The sequence below is a fragment of the Toxorhynchites rutilus genome, chromosome 1 (assembly GCF_029784135.1).
Source record: "Toxorhynchites rutilus septentrionalis strain SRP chromosome 1, ASM2978413v1, whole genome shotgun sequence".
Classification (NCBI taxonomy): Eukaryota; Metazoa; Arthropoda; class Insecta; order Diptera; family Culicidae; genus Toxorhynchites; species Toxorhynchites rutilus.
Window position 1 is genome coordinate 71,779,331 of NC_073744.1, and position 25,627 is coordinate 71,804,957.

Below are 25,627 nucleotides of genomic sequence, written 5' to 3' on the forward strand. Positions count from 1 at the left end.
TAAATTATGATTTTTCAAAATTAACCGATGGTTCAAAAAATCATTTTTCTCCTTTTTTCCAAAAATGACGTTTTTTAAAAATTCATAACTTTTATCTACTGAATCGATTCATATAATCGACATAGTTAATTTAAGTCAATAATTTCACACGTGCAAAATTTTTTTTTTATTTATGAAAAACAGATACAATTATTATTCACTAAAACAAAAATAATTTTTACGCGAGTGCAATATTTTTCCAAAATTTATTTTTCGTTTTGTTATTTCTCGAACAACCCAGCAAACATTAAATCGCATAACAAGCGTATATATAACATCATATGCCCTAAAATTTGGTTGGCATATAATGCGCTTAACTGGCATATGCATGCAAAAGTGGAGGCCATATACATACATGGCAAATGCTTACCGATTTTGTTTGGATGAATATGCAACTTTGACCGGCTATAATAGCGATTACCAAATACGACTTTTGCCATACTCATATACGATTTATTACAGACATAGAAAAAAAACAAATGGCGCAAAATATTTTCGTGAAATGTATATTATAACCTCACGAATCGCCCTTTTTATGTATGAGTATTTATGTTCGTAGAAACAATAATTCTCGCGTAACTTTTGAAAAGGTCCAATGTAACATTTTCGCCAACTCGAGAAAAACGAAGTTGAAGACCCGAACATTATTTTGCGAATTGTCTTAAAAGCTATCGATCTTTATCACTGTTTTCACCACTAGCTGTCAAGAATAACTCCGTAAAACCAATCGTAACTGTCGATCCGTGATTTGAGATTAAGGTTGAAGCCTCGGAGCGAAAAATGTTACATTGGACGTTTTGACTGCCCGCGATTGCACTTTGGACATATTACGTTGCACTATAGGAATTTGAAACTAACTAATAAACAACAATCCAAATATCAGCATTTCGTTCTAAAGACTGATTATTATTGTTATCGCTCGTTGAATTGCGCTGAAATCGATAACAACTCCTGTAAGAAACAAATTCCAAAACGACCGAAGTACGACTGCGAGTTGTTTTGACTGCTTTGTTACTTCGGACGTTTCGGCCGTCGGAGGAAAGTGGCGTCCGAAGTAACAGCCGAGTGCTTAAAATCCGAATCTGTACATTGGATATTTTTTGTATCGGCGACAAAAAGGATGAAGAAGATAGATACGTGAACGATTGTTTTTGTAATACATTCAACGATTAAAAACATATAGCGTGCGTCCATTCCCAGCAAACATTAAATCGCATAACAAGCGTATATATAACATCATATGCCCTAAAATTTGGTTGGCATATAATGCGCCTAACTGGCATATGCATGCAAAAGTGGAGGCCATATACATACATGGCAAATGCTTACCGAATTTGTTTGGATGAATATGCCACTTTGACCGGCTATAATAGCGACTTTTACCATACTCATATACGATTTATTACAGACATCGAAAAAAAAAACAAATGGCGCAAAATATTTTCGTGAAATGTTTATTATAGCCTCACGAATCGCCATTTTTATATATGAGTATTTATGTTTGTAGAAATAATAATTGTTTGATTGACTTGTGTTGGGAGTGGAATATGAATGTTTAAAATGACACAGATTGATGTTTGGTGAAAACTGCTCCGATATGGGTTCGAACTCCGGTCGTCTGGATTATCATCCACCAGCTATCTCGCGCGGCTATCTGCCATTTAATTCAACAGCGGTTAAAACTTTCGAGTGCATCAGCATTTCATTGACATTTCAATATGATGTAATATGTCCTTTAGTAGGATCTAATATGATTTACTGTTTCATGATTTTCTTCAGCATGTAACACGATTTTCTACAGTACTGAATCGATTTAAATTATACGCTTATACGACACACAAACTGCATCAGCGTAATATACGCATATGATGCGGATTAAATATATTTTACGACAATGTACATCATAAAATTGATGTTTATTATACCGATATGCGACTTAATTTGATAATGGTATATAAAATCGAGTTTTTACATTTTATGCGATTTCAAATATACACGATACATACTTTGATTGATATTATATGCGATTATGATTTATTCGGATTTCTTGTAAGACTTGGCACGTGCAAAATTATACGATTTAATTTTTGCTGGGTCAACTCGATTTGTTTACATTTGTTACATAGGACCTTTTCAAAAGTTACGCGAGAATTGTTTGATTGACTTGTGTTGGGAGTGGTATATTAATGTTTAACTGCTCCGATGTGGGTTCGAACTCCGGTCGTCTGGATTATCATCCACCGGCTATCTGAAATTTAATTCAACAGCGGTTAAAACTTTCGAGTGTGTGAAACTTCTGATATTCACTGCACGGGTTCCTCAAATGCTGTTTGTATAATCCTACAGTGAAATCACCCGATACAGAGAGGAAATATTAAGTGTGGAACAAGAATCGAAGATCCTTGTTCCTTCCCCTTCGCGATAAGGGGAACAAGAACAGTCGGCATCTTCGAGTGGCGCGGATTCCCCATCTGTAGCCTGGGGCCATGGCAAGCGGACATCCTCGTCAAACCAGGGGAAAAAAAGCTCAAATGCGTAGAAATTCTCGTGACGAAATCTGTTTTTGTTTTATTGTTTTATTGTTAATTGCTTGTCCGTATGTGCATGTAAAATGAATAGTAAGCGCACATCGCGGCATGGTTTCGGCCGTTTTTACTGAGACTGTTGCAATTGAAAAGAACACGTGTTAAGTAAAAGCGTCTATCTTTATTTCGTGCTCAGCTCAAACTAACTGAAGTGAAAAATCACGTTGCTAATGGTAACCATCCTATTTCATGCCTACTATAGTAAAAGCAACTAGGGATGCTAATATCTCCCCCCTAAGAAAGAACATAGTCTTGAAAACGTTGTGGAGGGTTGATGTTTCGTTTTGGCTTTGATCGTGCTAGCGTAGAACCATGTACTGCAGAAAATGGTCCAGGTTGAAAAGGTCCGGTTCATCGTCCGGCAGTTCAGGATCGTCTGGAAGTTCCGGATCGTCCGGAAGATCGATGATCGGTTGATCGATGTGAGAACAAATTAGCCGCTTCCGGATGGTGCATCAAGAAGTACATTGTAATGTACATTCCCAATCGCCTCAATGATGACTCCAGATTGCCACTTCCAGGTGGTGTTGTTTTTGTGCACCTTCGCGAATACCAGTGATCCGGCTGCAAGTTTCCGTGCTTGGCAAGGCTTGGCTGCTACCGGTGGTTGTGGAAGTATGTTCGAAGGTTTCAGCAAATCCAATGTTGTCCGCATTTTTCTGCCGTTCAGCACTTCCGAAGGGGATTTGCCCTCGAGCAGATTGGAGGGAGTTGCTCGATACACCTGCAGAAAGGTTTGTAGTGCTGCAGATGCTGGTAATCCTTCCCCCTCTTGGATTTTGCGCAGTGACCTCTTAAGTGTGTCGACGAAGCTTTCCGCTTGACCATTCGATTGGGGGTGGAACGGTGCGGTGCGGAAATGGATGATGCCCAGCTTCGGTACGCCAAATCTGGCAAAGCTATCAGTGAGGAACCCGATCGTCGAAGAAGCTGTCGTTGATTTCGTCTGGAACATCTCTGGCCACTTGGAAAAGGAATCGATGATGACCAGATAGCTGAACCCGTCGATCGGTCCGGCATAGTCCACATGAATACGTTCCCATGGACCTTTTGCGGTCTGCCACGGATGTGGCTCTGCTTGTGGTGGAGATTTTTTCGCATTCGCACAGTTGGTACAGCTTCGAATGTACTCAGTGATGTCGTCATCGATCTTCGGCCAGTAGATGATGCTCCGAGCGATGGCTTTGACTCGTTCGATTCCGGGATGACCTCGATGTAGCTGCTTCAATAGTTTCTTCCGGAAACACTCCGGAATCACCAACCGTTCCATCATCATCACGCAACCTTGTACAACGTATAATGATTCACGCCGATGGAAAAACGTCTGCAATGCTACATTCTGAATCGATTTTCCGTTCTTGGGCCAGCCGGAGTTGATGTACTGGATGAGTCGCTGCAACATTGGGTCTGCTGACGTAGCTTTCTGCACCATATCGAATGTGACTGGTAGGTGTTCGATGGTGCTGTCCAAAATGCACTGCTGATCGGGCTCGATGTTGACACTTGCCACCACAAATTCTTCCTCTGGTCGCTCGTGGCTGCTGATGAGCCTCGATAGTACATCCGCATAGCCGAAATTGTTGGTAGATACGAACTCGATATCGAAATCGTACCCAAGCAGTGTAAGTGCCCAACGCTTCAACCGATTTGCCGTGTGTTTCTGCCTTGTCGGCCATGTTTAGCTGTCATTATGCTTTCAAATGTCATCATATTGTCAATAAAGTTGACCGTGTAAGGTCCGCTTTAGAATCGCAAAGTGATGTCTAAAAAAAGAGGTTGTTAGCGCAGGAAACTTAACCAAACCATAAAGTAGAGAAATACCATATCCCTCCAGTCTGCAACTGAAAATATAAGTCTGCAACAGAATAGAGTTTGCGTTAAATATCAGTAAAATTGCGAACAAGTCTGCGAATTTGGCATCCTTGCATTGATGAAAAACAAATTTCGAAATAATTCGAAGTCGAACGGATTGATAAAAGTGCTTATTCGAAGTGTGTCTCAGCTAATAAAACTAAAAATGGACGCTTTTTCTCAATAATCTGGCGTAATGCTACTCAATGCTATTCATTATTTAAATGTTATTCAATTATTCAAATGCTTAAACCCCGTAGTCCCTACCATTTTTCAACAATAAAAATATATAGACTATTTCTCTCGGCTTGTCGCGAATGATTTTCACTCCAAAATTTGGAACTGAGAGATATGTTGGCATAAAAAGTAAGTAAGTTACTTATAATGCGACATGCTGAGGCACCATTCTGTGTCGCATTGGAGTCGATTTTGACCAGTAATTGGACTTTCACGACTGGTGGCGACTTTTAATGTGGGGCCATAGTTTGGGCCCCGAACTCAATGTTTACAAAAATGTCCAATTAAACGTGTTGCATCACAGATCTGTTCAATTATCTTAATGTCGAATTTGATGTAAATTACTGTACAACCAAATCAAAACAAAAGCCGAGACACAAAGCCCAGACAAAAACCAAACGAGCGTCTCCGTCCGTCCAAATTTCGGAGTCAAAATCATTCGCGACTAGCTGAGAAAAATAGCCTATATATTATTATTGTTGAATAAGGCTCGGGACTACGGGGTTGAACCATTTAAATAATAGAATTCAATGATTTTCATTGAATTTTTATAAATTTAGTACTGGTTCTAGGTATGTTGATTCGAAAGAGGGCATTGCAATTTAAACCTGTAGTAGGTGGCGACACCATGAATAACATCAAATAAATCATTCGTTTGACACTTGACGTGACGGTGCATAGCATAGACTGCATGTGTGAATTGGTCGAGACGTTGACGGAACGTGGACGTTCTTTTCCGTAAAGTTCTATGTGAATCGCACATTATTCTTTTCTACAAATACTGCCGGTCGTTTTCGTTGAACGTATGCTGACAGGTCGTTACGTTGCTGGTGTATGTGAATGTTTTCATGGGAATTGCATGGTAGAATTATTGACGTAACGTGACGTGATGGAACGTGAACGTGACGTGGATGTTGTATGTGAATCGCACTTTATTCGTTCACGGACAAAACAAAAATGATTTTCAAAATGCCGCAAGCGGTTTCAGCGAATGGGCCCGCCATACTCTAAATACCATGGGATGCAAAAGAGGAGTTTTGATTGACTTTAGCTTCAAAACTGAAATGGAAATTGTTATTTACGCGGCATTAGTCGGTTTGATGTTTTCCTCGTGTATAAGGGTGGATTTAATTCTCCGAATCTGTTTAAAACTAGAATACATATAATACATGTAAGTACGATGAGGTTTATTTTCAATCAGTTTGTTGAAATCTACTATTATTTTTTCTTCAGTAACAGTTGATACAATTGAAACCATGCAAGCTGTAAAGCCACAATCTATTCATTTAGCAGCACTCGAGTCGTGTTTTGGCCATACCAATTTCCGACCGATGCAATGGAACATCATACGGTCTATTATCGAAGACCGTCGTGATAATTGCGTCATAATGGCCACTGGATACGGAAAATCGCTTACATATCAGTATCCATCGGTGTTCCTTCAGAAGCTAACGGTTGTTATTTCCCCACTAATAAGTTTGATGGAGGACCAAGTAGTCTCATTGAATTTGAGCAACATTCCGGCGTGCTTACTCGGCTCAGCACAGCGTTCCAATCTAATCCCGGACATCAAAGGAGGGAAATATCGTCTAGTGTACCTGACACCTGAATATGTGACGGGTGATACAGGTAAATATCTACTCGAGCAGGTGGCTAGCGAGCTTGTGTTGATAGCAATTGACGAGGCACATTGCCTTAGCAAATGGGGTCACGATTTTCGGCCGGCGTACAGAAATTTGGGAGTTATTAGGAAGGTTTGCCCCAACGTTCCTATTTTGGCAGTTACAGCAACGGCTACGCTGAATGTACGGGATGACATCATATCCAGTCTAGGCTTACGGAATCCACAAATCCTGTGTACCGGTTTTGATCGTCCGAACTTGGAGTTTCACGTGAGGCAGAAGGGCGCACTAGGGGTATGGGAAGATGTTAGACCATTGCTTAGCAAAAACATCGAGGGAAGCATCATTATCTACTGCCTGACAAGGAAGCAGACGGAAGAAATTGTTGCTCTACTACAGGGTAGAAAAATTAATTGTGAGCCATATCACGCAGGATTAACCCTTAAGCAGAGACAAGATGTTCATCATAGATTTGTAAAGGATCATACGCAGATTATTGTAGCGACTATCGCTTTCGGAATGGGGATCGATAAACCAGATGTTAGACTAGTCATTCACTATGGCGCGTCGAAAGATTTGGAAAGTTACTATCAGGAAGCCGGTCGCGCTGGGCGTGATGGACAGCCTTCAAAATGCGTCATGTTCTGGAGCCGGTCAGATTTCAAGACCCACGAGATCCTCAGAGAGCATAACCCAGGTGGAGTACAGAAGAATTTGGAATTGTTGTCGAAGAAAATACACGAGTATCTGGACACCAGGGACTGCAGACGTAAGTTTATTTTACAATATTTCGAAGGAGGTGATGTTACGGTGAAGACGCGAATAAAATGTTGTGACAACTGTGACCGCATTGTAACTGGTGTGAAGGATAGTGAAAGATACGAAGGAATCGATGAGAACGGTTGTTATGATTTCAGCACGGATGCTGAGCATTTGCTGAAGGCGATCGATGCATTTGGCGGAAACACTGGACTAGCGCTACCGATAGCTTTGTTGAGAGGCTCCAAAAGCAAAAAACTAAACGATCAGTATCAGCGGAACCCTTTACATGGCAAAGGGAAAGCGAAGGATGAGGAATGGTGGAAAGCATTAGCAGCTTTGTTGGAGAGAGATGGATTTCTACAAAAAACTAAAATACCAAACAACTATAACAAATATGCGATAATTTTCAAGATTCAAGCGACACGTTTGGCACGGAGTTGGCTCGAAAATGCCAACCGAAAGCTCTTGATGAAACCAACTTCGGAAATGTTTAAATCACTACGGCTGGTATATATTTGCGCCCTGTTAAAAAGACTTTGTTTAAAATAATTTATTTTCAGATTCGTGTTCAGCCATTGTATGACACAACCTCGAAGCCACAAACACAAAACAAGTCCGTATCAAAACTACTTCCACTGCCGAGTGGTTCTCGAATGTTGGAACCAATCGCGCAGAAGCAGGATTTGGTACAAGATCTTGTAAGAACTCTACTTAAGAAACGCTCGGAAATGGCTACCACATATGAATGTATGCCGTACATGATTGCTTCCAACCAAGCTCTGCACCAACTGGCCACCATTAGACCGTTGAATTTGGACGAGATGAAACGAGCAAAATTGGATGGTTTTTCCGATATCAAAATTCAAAAATTTGGAAAGGATTTCCTCCGATGTATCCAAGAGAAGCTCAACTATTTACCTAATGTAGGTAATGGGAAGAGTTCGCTAACAATTCAACAAGCACTTCAGAAAGATCCCATTGCGAGGACCAAGTTCTCCTCAACTAATCAGACAACTTGGAACCTGTGGTTAGAGGGTCGCTCAGTTCCGGATATTGCAAAATTTAGAAATCTTACGGAATCTACAGTAGTGAATCATTTGTGCGAGGCAATCAAGCACGGATTTTCGTTCACGTGGAAAGATCTCGCTCGATTCAACATAGATAGGCAGCTGTACAATCATATTAAATCTTACCTGCCATCCGGTGGTCACGAAAATGTCAAGTTGACAGATATTAAAAATTCATGTGCCGCACACGTCACATTCGATCAGATTAAGATAGTCCTGAACCATGATCATGTACGCCAACATCTGACATCGTTGAATGTAGCATACCAAGACGATACCCCAATAACTCACTCTTTTGAGCCTATTCCGGTTGTGCCGAAAGCTCCGACAGTTTCTGTTCCTGATCAAAATCTTTGGGGAGATGAAGATGATGAAGATCTAATAGTTGCTGAAAGCAGCTTCACGGAAATTGACCGCATTTGCGAAGAAGCAAGCGCTAGTCAGAAAGAAGTGCACAAGACATACATCAGTATCGACGACGACGACGATAATGATGGTGACATCGATTTACATGAAATAGCCGCGTTAGAACAGGCTTTTATCAACGATAAGGATGAATCGGTTCAGGCAATGTCTAGTACTATAGAGGAAACTGAAACAATTGATCGGAAAGCTAAAAGACATCGAGATATCACCACTGTAGGAGATAGTGACAATAACGACACTTACAGTAACGTCCAAACCGAGTGTCCAAGTCCGCCTAAGCATAATAAATTAGAACAAGAGCCGGTGAAAAATATTTTCAAATTTAAGACTGCAAGCAGCGCTGCCACGGTAGGAAGCAGAGTACCAAACCGAAGAATACATTATTTAGATAGCGACGAGGAGGATGATGACGTGGCTGTCACAAAGACGTCACTACCAAGGAGAATTGTGTGAAAACATTCCCGTCGTTATGTGCCATGTTACTGTTATGTTTCCGTACTTGTGTCATCAATATATTATAACAAAAAATTAAAATGCTCATCCCATTCCCTTTTTTATTTTATACAATTGAAGTTGTGATATAGTGTCCCAACAAACATTCCTAACATTTTCACAAAAAAAGGTCGAATAAGATAAAAGGGCCCTATTATTTAAATCGAATCGAGAAGTCGATACAATCGCTATCACGCCGAACAAAATTTTGTATTTTGTAAATCGAGATAATCTCTCACTGAATTTCATCTATTGCAAATTAGGGGAACTGGGGGGATTGTGGTCACCCTAAGGAACATTCCATTTCCTGTGTCCACATACCACTAAAATTCCTGTTCTTCGAAGAATATTGTAGTTCAAGATAGTAAGCGGTTTTTATTATGAAAATTGAAAATAGTACATTTTTCATTATTAGAAAAAAAGGTTAAATAATCGAACATTTTTTTAGTGAGGAGGTAAAGTGATCACTTGTGGAAGGCAAAGTGGTCTCTCGCACATATCACGCTAGAAGAGATAGATTTATACGTGTTTTTTCTTGGCCAAATTTGTTTAAATCATTATTGAAATAGAACGTACATGTATGATATGAGCTAGGCCTATTCACCTAGAATCGTAATTGAAATTTTCTCGTACGTACAAAAATGTAGTAGGGAACACATAACGTTTTTCAAAATGATGCTTGGTTTTGGTTGGGGTGGCATATTTTTCCTGGGTCAAAACCACGAAAGCGACTCCTTTAGGAGCAGATGGTGATAAAGTATATCAGCTTTTGAAAACAGAACATTGTCAGTAGTAATTCTCCACTGACCACTTTACCCCCAAGCAACGAAATGCGAAATATGCGGAATAATCGCTGAAATTGAACAAAATATCTGTTCACCTCTCCTAGAATATGTGAACAGTCGTCCAAACTGTTGATTTGTCGCAAATATCAGGTCAAATGAACTAAATTTCACTAGAAATTCCTTAAATTCAAAACGCTAGGTTCATGCGCTGCTCCACTATAGTACAGGATGACTCAAAAGTCATGAAATTCTTCAAACATAAGAGTACAAACATTAGAATACGGTGTCAATAGTCAATACTACCAAACAGCAGGTGACAACTTTACCCCACGGAGTCACAGTCCCCCCAGTTCCCCTAGATATATTTCGGCGTTTCTGAAACTTTTTCCAAAGAAAAATACCAGGTACGCAAACCAAAATTAAATTATTTTCTGAAGATATGCAGCAAGCAAACCAAGCAACTCGAAATATTCTGACAGGTGCACCGATAGCTTTCACTCAGTAGAAATTTGAGATGATCGCAACGGCCGCAACGCGTATTCAATTACCGTCTGTCGCGAGTACCAGGCAAGATAGAAAATGTGTTTGGTCTTATGGCCGAGGACATAGTAAACGCGGCGCGGTGCGATGCGATGCGATTCATTGGAGTTCATCGCGTGCTATGACATACTGATCGCTTTATTGGCGATCTAACGTACAAATCTACACCTAGGCGGCGCTGCGGTGAAAGTGATGATGGTTTTAAATTTTGCCATGTAAGCTTATGGAAGGTTTGTAGTTCTTTCCATAAATTACAATGTTATAATCATAAAAGATTATTTGATTGCGATGAGTTTGTAAGAAATTTAATTCTGCGCAATTTTATATATAACATGTTATTTATACTGAATACTGAAAGAGGTAGTAGTGAAAACTATAAAAATGTTGACAATGGTTGAATTAAAGAAGGAAATTTGAGAGCACAATCAAACACAAGTAGAAAAATGCACGATTCCTGCATGTGAGAACTACCTTGGAAAGCCCGAAAGTAAAATATACGTGATTTGTTTTTGAGTTTTAGGTTACATTAGCATCATTTTCTTAGTTCAAAAACAAAATCCAGATGTCTCACCGATCGTTTACGTTTTGCGTTAGATCGTCAATTGGCAACATTTATACAGTTTTCACTACTGAAAGAGGTAAATAAATAACATGTTATATATAAAATTGCGCAGAATTAAATTTCTTACAAACTCATCGCAATCAAATAATCTTTTATGATTATAACATTGTAATTTATGGAAAGAACTACAAACCTTCCATAAGCTCACATGGCAAAATTTAAAACCATCATCACTTACACCGCAGCGCCGCCTAGGTGTAGATTTGTACGTTAGATCGCCAATTCATTTTCTAGTCAAGTCATTTTTTGTTGGCGGCGACTGCCGAAGCAGTTCTAGTCGAAGCGAAGCTACTGGGAGTAGAGTCGGTCTTCATTTTTCACCTTCGAAGATTTCGGGCCCTGGTGTATACATAAATATATTTCATGAAATATGGAGTTGTTTATAGATTATTGTTGGTTTTTATGTATGTATGTTGTATGTATTGTATGTATTTTTGATTCAAATGAAATAAAAATAAAAAGATAAAATGCATTTTGAATGATAAATCGTGTTACATATTCAACAAATTTGGAACCGATCTGATTGAATTTGTATGAATTTGTATTAGAATAATTGATTCTTTATACGGCTTTTCACTTTGTGGCCAAATTTTGGGGAACTTCAAAGAGCGTCACTTTGCGAGATTGAGGCAGGATAGGGAACGGTATTTCCTGCAGGTCAAGCCAAGGATAAAAAATATCCTGATATCCAGCTAAAACCAGTTCCTTTGTGAATATTGTGCGAACTGCTGTTTCGTCCAAATTGAATATCTGTTACGGAAATTACATAACATTGGACATCGGCTCTTGCCCGAAACACATGGTGCATGGTGCAAATTTTAAACGAGTCGATTTGTTTTGATATTTTTATTAAAAATATAATTTCGCTCTACATGTTTGGATTGACTAAATGTTAATATGTATGCTAATCTTTACTTTCACAGTATTCACTTTTACTTCTTTCAAATTCCAAAATATCGAATGGAGTAAAATGTAAATTACATTCAATACACTAATAAAATCACATTTTAGAACATGTTTGATATAGTCTCAGAAGAAGTGATGCGTTTATAAGTCATTCTCGTCGATGAGGACTACTCTAGAGTTGAATATAACAACATAACCACTTTCAAATGCCCCTTCGTCGCCTTAGCATTGATCAGTTTGGTTGATCTGGATTTTGTGCACCGCATCCAGGACCGACTGCTGCGGCCGCCGCAGCAGCTGATTGGTTAAGAAATGCAACGTTAAACGGTTTGAGTCTGGCAGCCGCGGCCGCACTGGATGGAATTGTTGTGGGACACGGAGACATGCAGGGAGTCGAACAGTGGCTATTGCTAAGGTCGCACTGATCCAACAAACGGATTAATTCATCCGCAGTAGGACCTCCGATGAGCTTTTTGTTTTGATCTTTCTTTTTGAAAATTTCCAGCGCTGTCGTGAGATCCCACATTTGTATCGCACCGTTGCAATGACCGGAAAGGATGAATCTCCGCGGTCGAGAACCCATCCGAGAGGATCCCTCACACTCATGAACACAAAAGGATGTTATAGTTGTTCCGTCCACAGATCGGACTAGACAAACACGTTCTCCGTTCGAGGCAAGGCGAACATACAACTGATCTGTATCGGGAACAACCTTCTGTACGAAGATCTGTTCATCGTCTTGCTCGCCGAACGGTCCAAAATCATTGCCAGCAGAATAGCTGTAGGTCGAATCAACGGCCTCGAGTGAAACGATCTGAAGAGAAATAAAAACAAATATTATCTCCATATCACCTTTGTGAAAGTATGCAGTATTACCTTGAATGATGCTTCCGGTGTTGAGCCAGGTTGTGTAGAGATCATTCCTCGGAAGCGAGTTACTTGCCAGGTACGTACATGATTATACTCGCTACACACTGAGATGAGAAACCTCTCCGAGAGGGTTACCTTCGTAACAGGACTTTGATGGACAGTGAATGTCTGAAACAGCTGCGGGCCATGTCCAACTGTTTCCGGATGCTGTACAATTACCCGCACTGAACCTGACTTCGTACCGTACGCGATTTCGATCCAGTTACCAGAGAGACCTGTATAGAGAAGAACGATTTTTTTCTCAAATAGATTCTCAAAAAAATCCAAGAGCTGACGATAGCATACAAGTAGCTGGATATGGAATGAAAAAAATGAGAGGAACGGAAGCACATGCCAGCACCACTACTTGAATTTCTACATTCGAATAAATTGAGTGTTGCTCCAGAACAGTCAATAATGTAGCGTTTAATGTTTGCTCACATCGCAGATAAGTGATAAATAAGAAAATGATAGTTCTAGTTTGCAAGATTGTGTTAATCTATCCAATGATGGCGAAGAATAATGTGAAAATAAACCCAATCAGTTCTCACTGATCTGGCTTATCATGAAGCGAGAATCAAGGGACACGATCAAATGGTGAAATAGCTCGTACACAACAGTTCGAACTAGAACATAAGATTATGGTTATCACACAGCTTAGATTCGACTCAAATTGTTGAACGATAGTAAAAAATGTTTACCTTCTTTCATTCCCGGTGCTAACATGTAACAAATTAAAGTAAGAACCGTAAAAAGAAAAATCAATACATGAGGGATTTCCTTCCGATGAAAAAGGTGGTCTTAATTTTTTTGTGCAAAACAAAGAGTGTGAAATGCTAGTAGTGGTGTCCATGTGCTATCAGGTAGATTGAAATGGTGCTAGGGAGATGCTAGATGTGCGATTTATTTTGTTTGCAAAATAATACAGAAAGGCGAATTCCTAGTTGATTTACATTTTTCGAGTAGTATTAGATACTGCAGCAATGCAATAGCATCGTATAAATACGCTAGTTCAAATCCATTTTGTCCACTTTTCCGAATCCAATAGAAATTCATTTAGGTTAACACTTCCACCAAGTTTCAGACGTCGACGACGAAAAACGATCGAAAATACCAATGGTTGGAAGGGAATGTTGGCCAATTTTTGCAATCCAATTATTAGAAATTTGACACAGAAATGTAATGTTGCTTATAGGTAATACCAGAATTCATAAGCAATTAAGCACGTTGACTGCCACGTCATTCACCGGTGACTGACAGTGTAACATATGATAATAAAGGTAAATAATATAAGAATATAAGATCATAAGCATTCCATCTCGAACAGAAATACTTTCCACTACGATATGAAACGATGGTCCTAATACGTTTTTTGGAGGCGAATGAACTGCAAAGTTTAAAGCCTCTTAAAAACAAAGAAACGTGAAACGTAATACGTTTTTAAAATGTCCATCCAATCGCTATAAAACCGTGGCACTCAACGTGCTAATGACTTGGGCTCCTGTCGTGTTGTAACAAAGTTAGTTTTGAAATACCTTAATTCACACATCGCCAACAACGGAAACTTTAGAACTTTGCCTGATAACAACGAACCGTGGCACAATGGGGCCATTAAGCAAGATATCGACTGAGAACAAAACTTGTTACAACTGACAATTTAGCACAATCACGCATCAATTTATGTAACATGCGATATTAATAGCTACTAGCTGACCCAAAAATTTGTTTTTTGTTATCAATACCTTCCAACATTCACGTTTTCTTACTATGAGCAAGTTTCATTTGCTTGATTAATTCTCGAGTAATGCAGAAATTTGTGTTTCATTTGTATGGCAGACCCCCTCCCCCTTAAAGAGGAGGGTGTAGAGTTTAACCATCATAGAAACAATTACTTCACCCTAAAACCTCCATAGAGTTAATTTGGTTCCATTTGCTTGATTAGTTCTCGAGTTATGCAAAAATTTGTGTTTCATTTGTATGGCAGCCCCCCTTTGAGAGGGGGGTGGAGAGTCCAACCACCATAGAAACATTCAATGTTGGTGATTGACGAGAGAATCGACGAATGCATCCAACTTTTTCAGCGTGTGAAAACAGCTTCTTCAGTCAATGTGTTGGTCTCGCATCATACGATACCACTCAGTGAGTGAACGAATCCGAACATGTGATAGACAAGTTCATTTTGTCTCGTAAGTAGAAAGAACAGCAGCTCTGTCGATCAATGATTCACTCTCCATCGATCGGATTTGTGTGTGGATGAGACAGAGAAGGATCGCCAAGCGATTTTTTTTTTCCAAAATATATATGTATATATTTTTTTTTATCCCATTTATTTATTTAAGGCTCATTAACAATCTAGCTGAAACAGAGCCGATTTTTAATCGTGTACATGTCACATGGTTATCATATCTATAATTAGCACATTACACAGTTGCCATTCGCCAGTATTCCTTCTATACCATTACATATGATACATTCACACAGTAGCCATTTAGGCGTAAGAGTATTCTTTCTGTTCTTCCATTATCCAGTTGGACCACCGGACAGCGGAGACAGTTGATTGATCATTGTTGAGTTATTTATAGAACAGCAGCCCGATGTGTCTTGCAGAGCAGAGCAGTTGTATGGATGAATCGATCTTATTTCGACCGTGGATCGATCTCCATCGCTGATGATTGTTGCGTGGACGTAGCTATTCTGTAACAACACAAAGATGGTCAATGAGGGCCCTGAGTTTTAAACTCACGATCGATCGCTTACTAAGCGAACGCGCAACCAATGCGGCTACGAAGACCCCCTATATATTTTTATCAAGGCTCATATGGCGTTAGCCTGACGGGGCCGGAGTTCAATATTTTGACAGTTTTTCTTATTATCTATGTTAGTAATATGTAACCGAGCCGCCAAGCGATAATTTTCCCGTGATTGCACTCATTTGAACAATTATCATACCGACAGCAAACGTTTTAGGGGGCCGATGCAGCAAATGTCAGCAAATATTGTGATGCATACCGTACAAATATTTATAAGCAGGGAACAAAGCGGCGATTTTTATTCGATCAGTTGTTTTGAATGTCCCCTACTTATTCTTAAAATTTATCAGGTATAGTACATATTTTCGATTAATGTGGGCTAATTGTATATGCGATTAAAGATGTTATGTTTTGTAAATGCTTGTGGTACAGTAGTTTGTTTTCGAAGAATAGCAGCATTAAAGGAAATTGGAAAACCGCCAGCAAGTAACTTTTAACGACAAAAAATCAGGACCACACGACTAACGTAAAGAAGGAAACATAGAATATAAAGGTCTGGTGCTAGCGAATATACACACAGATGTGATCTGAAATTGATAGCAAGAATTTTTCTGTTATCCGGATGGTCAATATTTACCAGTTTTCGCATGGAGTATAGCGTTTCACCAATCAATGGAAAATGAATACGATACAGTAATCTACCGGATATACATATTTCAGTTTTTGCGGAATGTTTCTATTTCAATATACAGTTATTCAAGAAAAGAAATGAAGTTCTAATGTAAATCCGATAGAACAATTCACACAATCAAACAACGTTACATTCCAGATTGTATCCATTACATCTCCCAACAAAACGTTTTTAACCTGTTTTTAACCCTAATATACTCGCGCAAATGGTCTCCCAAACCGACAATCAATAATTTTGTTTTGAGTAGCATGAATTAAATGACTTTAAAAACTGAGTGAAGGCGAAGAACACATATTAATAGAGTATCTCGTTTTCTGCAAGGAATATTGAACAGATTTTCTTCTGTTATGAACTTAATAACAGAAAAGGTTACATGATTTTATGGGGATATATTGAAATAATTTTAATACTAGTCAAGAAAGGGTAAGTACCGGTCGGACTCGATTATCTGGTGGCTCGATTATCCGGAATTTTAGACTCGATCATCCGGAGTATTTTGGTTTTGATTTTTTTTATCGAACATTTTGAATAATTTGTTAATATACTTTATAAATATGACTATTTTGTACGAAGCTAGAATTTGTACGAAGCTAGATAGAGAAGAGGGCTTGAAAAGGGGGTTGGTCAATACAACTAGTTTCGATTATCCGCAGTAGATTTCTATGCGTTGGAAATTCCAAATTGAAATGAATACATATATCGATTTAATATCTAAACATACCTAATATGAAAATTTAATGAAACATGGATGTAGTTAGGATGAGCAAGGTCCGTTCAGTATGTTTTAATTCGGTTATCCACAATGCATCATATATAATATGATCTTTCGAATAATCATGGATGTAGTAAGGAAAAGTTGGGGTAGGAGTGTTGAAATTTTTTGCAAAGAATACAAAATAAGTGATAAATCTCAGAATCCGCTTGGATAGTCCTTTGATTTATTGGATTTTCAAAAGATGTCTATTTAGTATCTTCATATGTTACGATATTATCGCAGAATAGATTTAATATTTTTTTTTTCTTGCAAATTATTATTTATTACGGCTTTTAAAACAAATTCATGAGTAACGATGTGCATTAGAGTGCCAGTGAGAATGGTCATCTCAAATTTACGAATAGGACCTCCTGAAAAATATTGATTACCTCGAAAAAATACACTATACATCATTTTAGCCCATTCAGACATCAATAGCAAATTGTCATTACATATTGAGCAAGTTTCATTTGCTTGATTAATTCTCGAGTAATGCAGAAGTTTGTGTTTCATTTGTATGGCAGCCCCCTCTTAGAGAGGGGAGTGGAGAGTCTAACTACCATAAAAACATTTATTGCATCCTAAAACCTCAATATGCCTAATTTGGTTCCATTTGCTTGATTAATTCTCGAGTAATGCAGAAATTTGTGTTCCATTTGTACAAACCCCGGGCGCAAAAACTCCTACATACCAATTTTCATGCTGATCGGTTCAGTAGTTTCCGAGTCCATAAGAATCAGACAGAAGTCCATTTATATATATAGATTTGAACAAGTACTAACGTTGAATAGAGCGTGGCGGAGATGTTTAGTTACCTACATCAAATTTTGTTTACAATATTTCTGTAATTTTAACCGCAAATGGGAACGTGAAAACCTTGCTCCCATCAAAGTCGACGCAGGTATAACGGAAGGGAGTTGTACGTCAGACTGTATGTCATTCATTCAATGTGTGATAAACAGTAAGCAACACACAGTAGAGCCTCGATTATCTGCGGTGCGGATTATCCGCGGAAGCGAGTTCTATAGTAATTCTATAGAACATCTCGAAATTTGTCAGTGAGAGGTACGCACTTGCACTTTTGTTTTGGTCATGGCTTTCACATTATCTGACCACTGGTGTGCACGAGCTTACAGATGGATAGTTGAATAATTTCTGTATTGATAAAACATAGTTTTTATGTTGAATTATCTTTATTTCGTGTTTGCACCTCATTTTTAGTCCTTCATCGCGTTATCCGCGATTTTCGTTATGCGCGTTGGCTTAGCCAGACTATTTCGCGGATAATCGGGGTTCTACTGTATTTTTAATACGTTAGTTTAATGTACGTTGCAGCGACCAATAAAACAGGCGGGTTTTGTATACCCAAAATTATCAATAGGCTCGAGCCTAAATAAATACATCTCCCCGAACGATCTTTATGGCGGGTCGTGTAAATAGTTTCAATAAGAATTTATGATTTTAACGGGAAAGAGATAGGGGAAAATCCAACCAAGGATTTTCCAATATGAATGTAAGGAGGAAGAGAAGGAAATGAGATAGAGCGTTAGAGAGATAAGGTAAGAATGAACAAGCTCCGCCTCTGGAGTTCAGTCGGTAGAAATTAAGATTAGGAATGCTTCGTTAAAAGAAAATGGACCAAATATACGAGAGGCGGAACTCACAGCTTGGAGAAAAAAGTTGTATTTATTTCCTAAAGAAAGTGCCTTGGACCGCTCGGGCGCTACAACGTATCGCGTATTTCTTTCGGTTTATCCGAATCAGCCACCTCTCAAATCGCGATTGTAACATATAAAGTACCAGATTTTTTCGGCAGTGCTTTACAGCACATTCTGTGAATTAAAAGTCAAATTCTGCTGAATGATCAGAGTAGATTACAAGATTTCAAAACGTGCTGTATAGCGCTGGCGAATAATTCCGCTTTTAGATATTCGGTAAAAATTACAGAAATTTTGATAATAACATTTGTTGTGCAAGATAAATACTACTACTACGTAATACAAAGAACGTTGGAAAATTGCTGGGGTGAAAAGCATTGTTATGGCGGGTTTTACATTAGGGAGATCTATAGCTATAGATGGATTTATTCACCCGAAAATAGATGTAAACGGGTGAGAATATATATGATACACTTCTTCGAGGTATATATGTATAAAGTGTATAGAATAAATTCAGGCATATGTTAACGCTGGTGAATTTCTCATTGGTTAGAAATTATTAAAGTTTGATGCAGTTCTACTTCAGGTGGATAAATTCACCGAAAATATGAATATATTCATTATATAAGTTCGCGCTAGTGTAAACGGTTGATGCGATTTCTATAAATCTCGTCATATTTCTTCACACGAATATATCACTAGTTTAAACCCACCGTAGCATATAATGTTTGTTTGGATTTGGATAAAACAAATCGGCATTCGGTCGTCGGTTCTAAAATTGTGGACTGTATGAAAATCTTACACTTGTAGGTGTCCACAAAGGATAACCACTGGTGGGATCCTATCATGGATCTACATGCTAAGTCCGGTCGGAAACAAGGCACAACGTTTGAATTAACACAACTGGATTGATTTTACTTCTATATTTGATTCTTCTAATATGTTATCGGTTTGAAGGATAAAATTAGACTAAAAGAATATGCATTTGCACACGCGCTCGCGTGGCTCACAGATTTGCTGTCGCAGTTGTGTGCGTTTATGCACTCCCTATAGGGCGATTGCAGCGTGCATATGTATTAGTAATCTGTTGGGCAGGCAAAAGAGATCACTGCATAGGATTTATATGGATCAACAAGATTGAGCTTTGCGAATATTGCATATTTGCATAGGATTTATATGGATCAACAAGATAATTATTTTAGCGAAATAGCGCTACGCGCTACTCTATACTATTAACATGCGAAAATACGTTTCTTTACATAGAAATATTTACTTTTAGCGTCAAATAGCGTGTATTGCACACGAAGAAAATTTGAAATTTCTGTTATGACTATGATCCATATCAATGGAAACAGAATGATTATTCAAAAAGTTGCACAGAAACAGTGCAAACTGCACATTGCGATTGTATAGCCGGATTAGGTGAATATGTTCCAATGTAGGTTTTGTACTTGTACTTGAATCTGGAACATTCCTTTCCGAGCATTCAGTGCAAATAGCGAATTTGTTTTTGACCAGTTTCGACCCCCGTTCCAACCTAACTGCTGTCAACACTTTATTTTTTCACTCAGTTTCAACCTAATTTTACACTAGTTTCAACCCGAAAGCTGTTGGGATCGCACTAAGATGTTTCACGGGTTCGCCCTTTCTCGTTCTGGAAATAAAGAATTGAATTTCTGAAAAATCCGTCGACTAACTGGTCATCGTTCTAGAAAAATGTGCTCATTAAAGTTTAAAAGAATTGAAGTATATGCTTATCTAAAGATCATTGATTGTAACTATTGAGACAATATTGAATTTTATCCATTTAGTTCGAAAAACGCGTCTTCTAAAAAACGGGGTTTAGAAGTTGAAAAAATGAATGAAATGCATAAGCATACAGATCAAGGATGGAAAACAAGGGAGCATGATGTGATTTACGATTAATCGCAAACTGCACAGATCGCAATCTGTGCAAACTGCGACTAACTATTAATCCTCACCCATCATAACCAAATGATTTTCTCTTGGTAACTCTGAGTTGACCAAAGCATTGCTAGACTGAAACTAGTTCGAATAATTGAGTTACTCTCCGTCCTCGTTTTGTTTACAACTCCTAACAAGAATATGCTCCATGGGAATGAGTGTCTCTATGACGTACGCTTTACGATTCTCGCTCTCTCGTCCGGGCGTTCAATTTTCCTTTCCGAGTGCGTTTACTTCGATGAAACTGGCTAAAATAAAAAAAATGCGCTACAGCAGATAGGACGACTTTAATGTTTAATGTTTCACAGAGGATTTCTCAGATGGTGTTTAAATTAATCTACAAGAGACTAGCAACAATAATCCCCCTCAAATCACTAATTTTATGAGTTAATGTAAATGCGTTATTGGCCAAGGCTATTACGACATCGAACACGTGGTCTTGCGAGATATATTTTTCCGCCAGCCCAAATACAGACCTCTTTTTTTCGGGCCTGAGTAAACTGGTGGCTAGAAAAGACCTTGATTTCCTTGAATTAATCAAAAAACATAAATTAGCGCAAATATGTTAACATGTGTTTTTTTTGTGTAAGCACGTAAATATTTGCTCATAAAAATTTTGGATAACAAATGGATAATGATTCTCTGCTATCACAAAGCTGAGAAATTTTTTGACGTTTTGTTTTACTATTGATTCATTTAAGAAAAAAGGTTTATTTTTAAATGTTTTCTTATCCTGAGACTGGCTCACCATATTGCACTGCTACTAAAACCGTAGGCTAACTTCAAGGATATTTTTTATTCATTTTAATCAATAGAGTGCCGTGTTATGAAACATCTGAATAATAGCAAAAACAATATTACGATCATAAGGTGTTGGACAGGTTATTCCAGACGACATTGCAATATATTCCATCTGATCATCTTTAGAAAGGTTAATGACCTTCAAAGGATAAATTTATCTTGGGCACATTGAATTTATGTTCATGACTTCCAGTCGGGTGTTTATCAGCTCTGATAATAATTGTGTGGTCCTCACAAAGCATTTATTCCAATGCCGTCATTTCACTGAAATTCTTCGCATACCGTTTGATGATAAGGTAGGATGTTGATAATCATTTGCTGCGATACCTATTGTTCCAACAGTATTCATTCGACAAAATGAAGACTGAATACCTGAAATTAACCTGATTCAACCATGCAAATCTGCGGTCAAAGCAGTATGTACACAACAAGATGCAGATGCAACAAGTTTGAAGGGATATAAAAAAACATTAGTCGTTCGATAAATCTACTGCCACATATGTCGGAAGTCCACGATATATGAACAACATACGTCCATACATTTATTCGCAACGAAGAACGTAACCACACAGAATTGAATTAATCAAATATGTGATCCGTTTTATCTACAAAATGCAAAAAGGGTTTGAAATTCAATCGAATTCGAAAGGTGTTTCGTGAAGTCACTAATTGAATTACTATTGGAAGAATTATTTGGAGAGAACTGTGAATGTTCAGAATTATTGGTATCCAAAAAACGATTTTGGGCGGGGTTTGATTCGCCCAAATCTGCTGGTAATAAAATTAATCAATTGCATCCATTACCCGTCTGCTGTTCATCGGGCGGGAGACGACAGAAAAATAAAATCGACACGAGACTGAGTCAGCCACTAACTGCGGACAATGCAATAGAGAATTAAAAATCCCTCGACGAGTGTCGTAAGATTTCAATTGATCGTCTCTTGTTACACTTTCCGATCAAGAACTCATCATCCACTCTATGGAATGGGATTAACCGTTTGTGGCTTGCACTCACGATAAAACTTGAGTAGTAGAAGTAATGCTTCGAGAGTGCAAGCAGTGGGGATTCCTCTTTCATATTGCTTTTTTGAGATCTTGGTAGCTCATCGTTCCAAGTATTCTCTCTGTGTACATATGAAGAATAAAAGAGCATCGCCTGCTGGGGGTGATTTAAAAATATCCGACTAGAGGGATATACTTATTCATTGATCGTTGAATGTGATTTTTTACCATCCCTGATACAGATACAATGTCCATGATTCCGGACATATTTCAAAATTAATTATATATTGCTGGGATGCTCCAAATATAACGTAAAGTTTACCATGACCTGTCAGTATCGTATAAAATTGTATCTCATGTTTATTAGGTTGCCAAGTAGTCATAGTAAACTGTACAGGTTTTGAAGTATTACGGTATTACGTAATGCAAAACAGTTTTTATACAGCGTCCACTTCATAAAAATGCAACTCTCGAAAACCATTTATATCTCATCCTTGTTATCCCAAAACTCGTTTTTTCATCCTCATCCGCCAAAAAAAGTTTTTTTCATTCCGAGCATCTCTTATGTATTTCTATTCATCCTTGTCGATTTTCTTCCAAAAAATCTAATATATCCCTGTTTATCCTCCTGTCTATTCCCATCCATTCTTTTAATCCCGCATTCCAAGCAAGCGCTTCCAACCCATTTTGGTAAGAATTGTATCCCCAGAGTCCAGAGTCCTCCCCCTGAAAATAAATTATAAACTACCGCGAATTCAAAAGTGCAATATAAATCACATATTTTGTTCTGAAGATATGAAAAATACCAAAACTAGGCTGTCCCATCCACAAAGTTTCGCGGTGAAATATTTTTTTAAAAAGGCTTTGATTGCTCGAGTAATACGATTTCACTAAAAGTACACGTTCTTATAAATTGTACATCTTGACACTAAAAACCAGTCTTCCGAAAAACACTTACACATGTCCACGTGATGTGAAAATTCCATGCTTTTGTTTGAATTCGAACACGGTTTCCGCTAGTGATGAATGCATATCCCATACACAAACCTAAACATGTGAAAACAAACACGATGTTTATAATTCAAGAACATCATGTACAAACATATCACCCAATGTCGCAATATTCATTGCTTTCATTTCGTTTCTTTTTATACACGGAAAGAAATTATTCATCCCAAAACATTTCTTCGTAGAATACTTTTTCACAGAAACGAACTTGAAATTTAGTTCGCATTACAAAAGTTGCACAAACTAAGAGGCTATGAGTTCATGCATATTTTGCAAGTCTGATTAAATAATCCTTGGTTTCGTGCATAGAAAACATTCTCTAAATAGAAAGAAGCTTTCTATGAGAATTTTTTTTGTGCATGTTGGCAATTAAAGTCTGGGGAACCGACTGCACAGCGGGCGACGTCGTACAAATGCTGACCAAAAAAATAAATACCCAAAAATTAGTTTTAGATGCAACCTTCAGCGGCACACAGCAAAACCAGCAGAGAAAATTTCAGCGGCTAAAACACACCATTAATTTCTCGATGTTATCACAAACTGAATGAAGGAAATAACTAAAAGCTACACTTACACTGCACTACATATGATATGTGTGCATGCGATTGCATCATTCTTTCTTTTCCTTTTCTTCGCTCGTTTTATAGCTCGGGTTCGTTCGTCGCGTTCAAGCAGTATTGGCCATTTGTATCCATAGATCCAGCCAAAATTGTTGCTTCCGTGGTCGAGTGGTTGGCGTCACGTCTAACATGTCACTGCTGAATAATTCTGGTACTTTATATTCGATTAAAATTATAGAAATATTGTAATCAAAATTTGTTCTGGGTAACTAAACATCTCCGCCACGCTCTATTCAATTTTAGTACTTGTTCAAATAGCTAATAATAGCGAGTGTTACATGAACTCAACATATCAATTGAATAACTACTAACTAAATAATGATATCAATTGTGAAAAACTCTGATATCAATCGACGTTTATTTTGTTCAGAACAGATAAAGAGGTTTATTTTATTTGCCCAATATTTTAGACTAACCATCCATTGCCATGATAGGAAAGCATTTTTTCCATGTCAACATACCAACACACCACGCGTTGAGTGGTGGTGGTGTGGTGTCCGATTCGCTTCTTCTACTCTACGCACTGCCGGTGCTTGGGGTGAAAATGCAAGAAAAACTGTACACCATGTTCGAACATCATGTGAAACATTGGGATTAAACATCGTATGTCCAAACATACTACGAACACAAACATGTCACATTTTCAAACATAGGTACGAAAAGATCATGTTTGTATTCAAACACAAAACTGCGAACAGCAGCGTGAACATGTTTATCCCGGACGCAGTGTTTTTTTGTGAAACATGGAAGACTGCTAAAAACCATCCGATCAGACTGAACGAGTAGCCGAATATTGTTGTCCCGAAATGGGGAATGCAGTGTTTCCATCGACGGAGCGAATTTTTTTTTATAATGAGCTATTCGATTTTTTTTTGCGTGAGCGTTTAATCTGAAAGACCTTGTATATTAGAGAGAATATTGAGATACGGGATATTGAGTGAAGGTTAATTGTATTTCTTTCACAAATCGTCATCGCAATGGCTAATCATGAATATGATAGAGATTGTTCCATAATAATTCTAATCAATCGTTAAGGTGACAATTAGTTTCAACTTAGCTGACCATCCATGCATGTTAGGTTGTATATTCGTGAATGGTTTGTAGCATGACATATTCTGGTTCATTCGATATTGACAGATATCCAAACACTGATTATGTTTATACATTCTGTTTAACATATACCGGAAGTTTGTGTTTTTGAAGGAAATGTTTTACTTATCATCTAAATATTCGACTTCAAAATAGGTCTTTTTTTTAATCAATTTTTATCAATATACAATATGCTTCCACGCGGGGCCATATCTGGTGCTTGTTCAATCACATTCGGGTCATTTTTGGTCAGGCGCATTTGAAAATAAAGAAAAGAAACGAATGTGATCATGGGAGAACCATGTGTTTGTTTCTCTCCTTCAATTTCTGTTCGTGTAGCTTCAAAGATAAGCACGCCAGAATTTATAACAAACAAGATCCAAGCGAGGATTGAGCAAATAAAATAGAGCGCTGAACGATAGTGCGCTAGCGAAGGAATAGAAATA

At 38.2% G+C, this 25,627-nt stretch overlaps 3 protein-coding genes across 4 annotated transcripts in view; 1 reads left to right on the top strand and 2 right to left on the bottom strand.

The window, feature by feature from the left end:
* Positions 1-3,057: 3,057 nt before the first annotated feature.
* LOC129782526 (uncharacterized protein K02A2.6-like) lies at positions 3,058-4,056 on the bottom strand. The gene has a single exon (XM_055789659.1). It carries the CDS (start codon positions 4,054-4,056, stop codon positions 3,058-3,060), a length of 999 nt encoding a protein of 332 aa, XP_055645634.1.
* Positions 4,057-5,722: 1,666 nt separating this feature from the next.
* On the top strand, positions 5,723-11,451 carry LOC129763091 (bifunctional 3'-5' exonuclease/ATP-dependent helicase WRN-like). The gene is made up of 3 exons (XM_055761855.1): positions 5,723-5,883; positions 5,946-7,603; positions 7,657-11,451. Exons 2-3 carry the CDS (start codon positions 5,969-5,971, stop codon positions 9,040-9,042), a joined length of 3,021 nt encoding a protein of 1,006 aa, XP_055617830.1. The 5' UTR covers positions 5,723-5,883; positions 5,946-5,968; the 3' UTR covers positions 9,043-11,451.
* A 408-nt stretch (positions 11,452-11,859) lies between these two features.
* LOC129763093 (BTB/POZ domain-containing protein KCTD3) overlaps positions 11,860-25,627 on the bottom strand; it is a 46,186-nt gene continuing 32,418 nt past the window's right edge. The window contains exons 6-8 of one of the 2 annotated variants that reach the window (XM_055761861.1): positions 13,545-13,562; positions 12,811-13,079; positions 11,860-12,748 (exon numbers count right to left, since the gene is read on the bottom strand). In XM_055761861.1, the coding sequence (XP_055617836.1) occupies positions 12,167-12,748; positions 12,811-13,079; positions 13,545-13,562 (869 nt within the window). In that variant the 3' untranslated portion in view covers positions 11,860-12,166. The remainder of the gene's footprint in view (positions 12,749-12,810; positions 13,080-13,544; positions 13,563-25,627) is intronic. The other variant, XM_055761862.1, reaches the window with a different exon arrangement.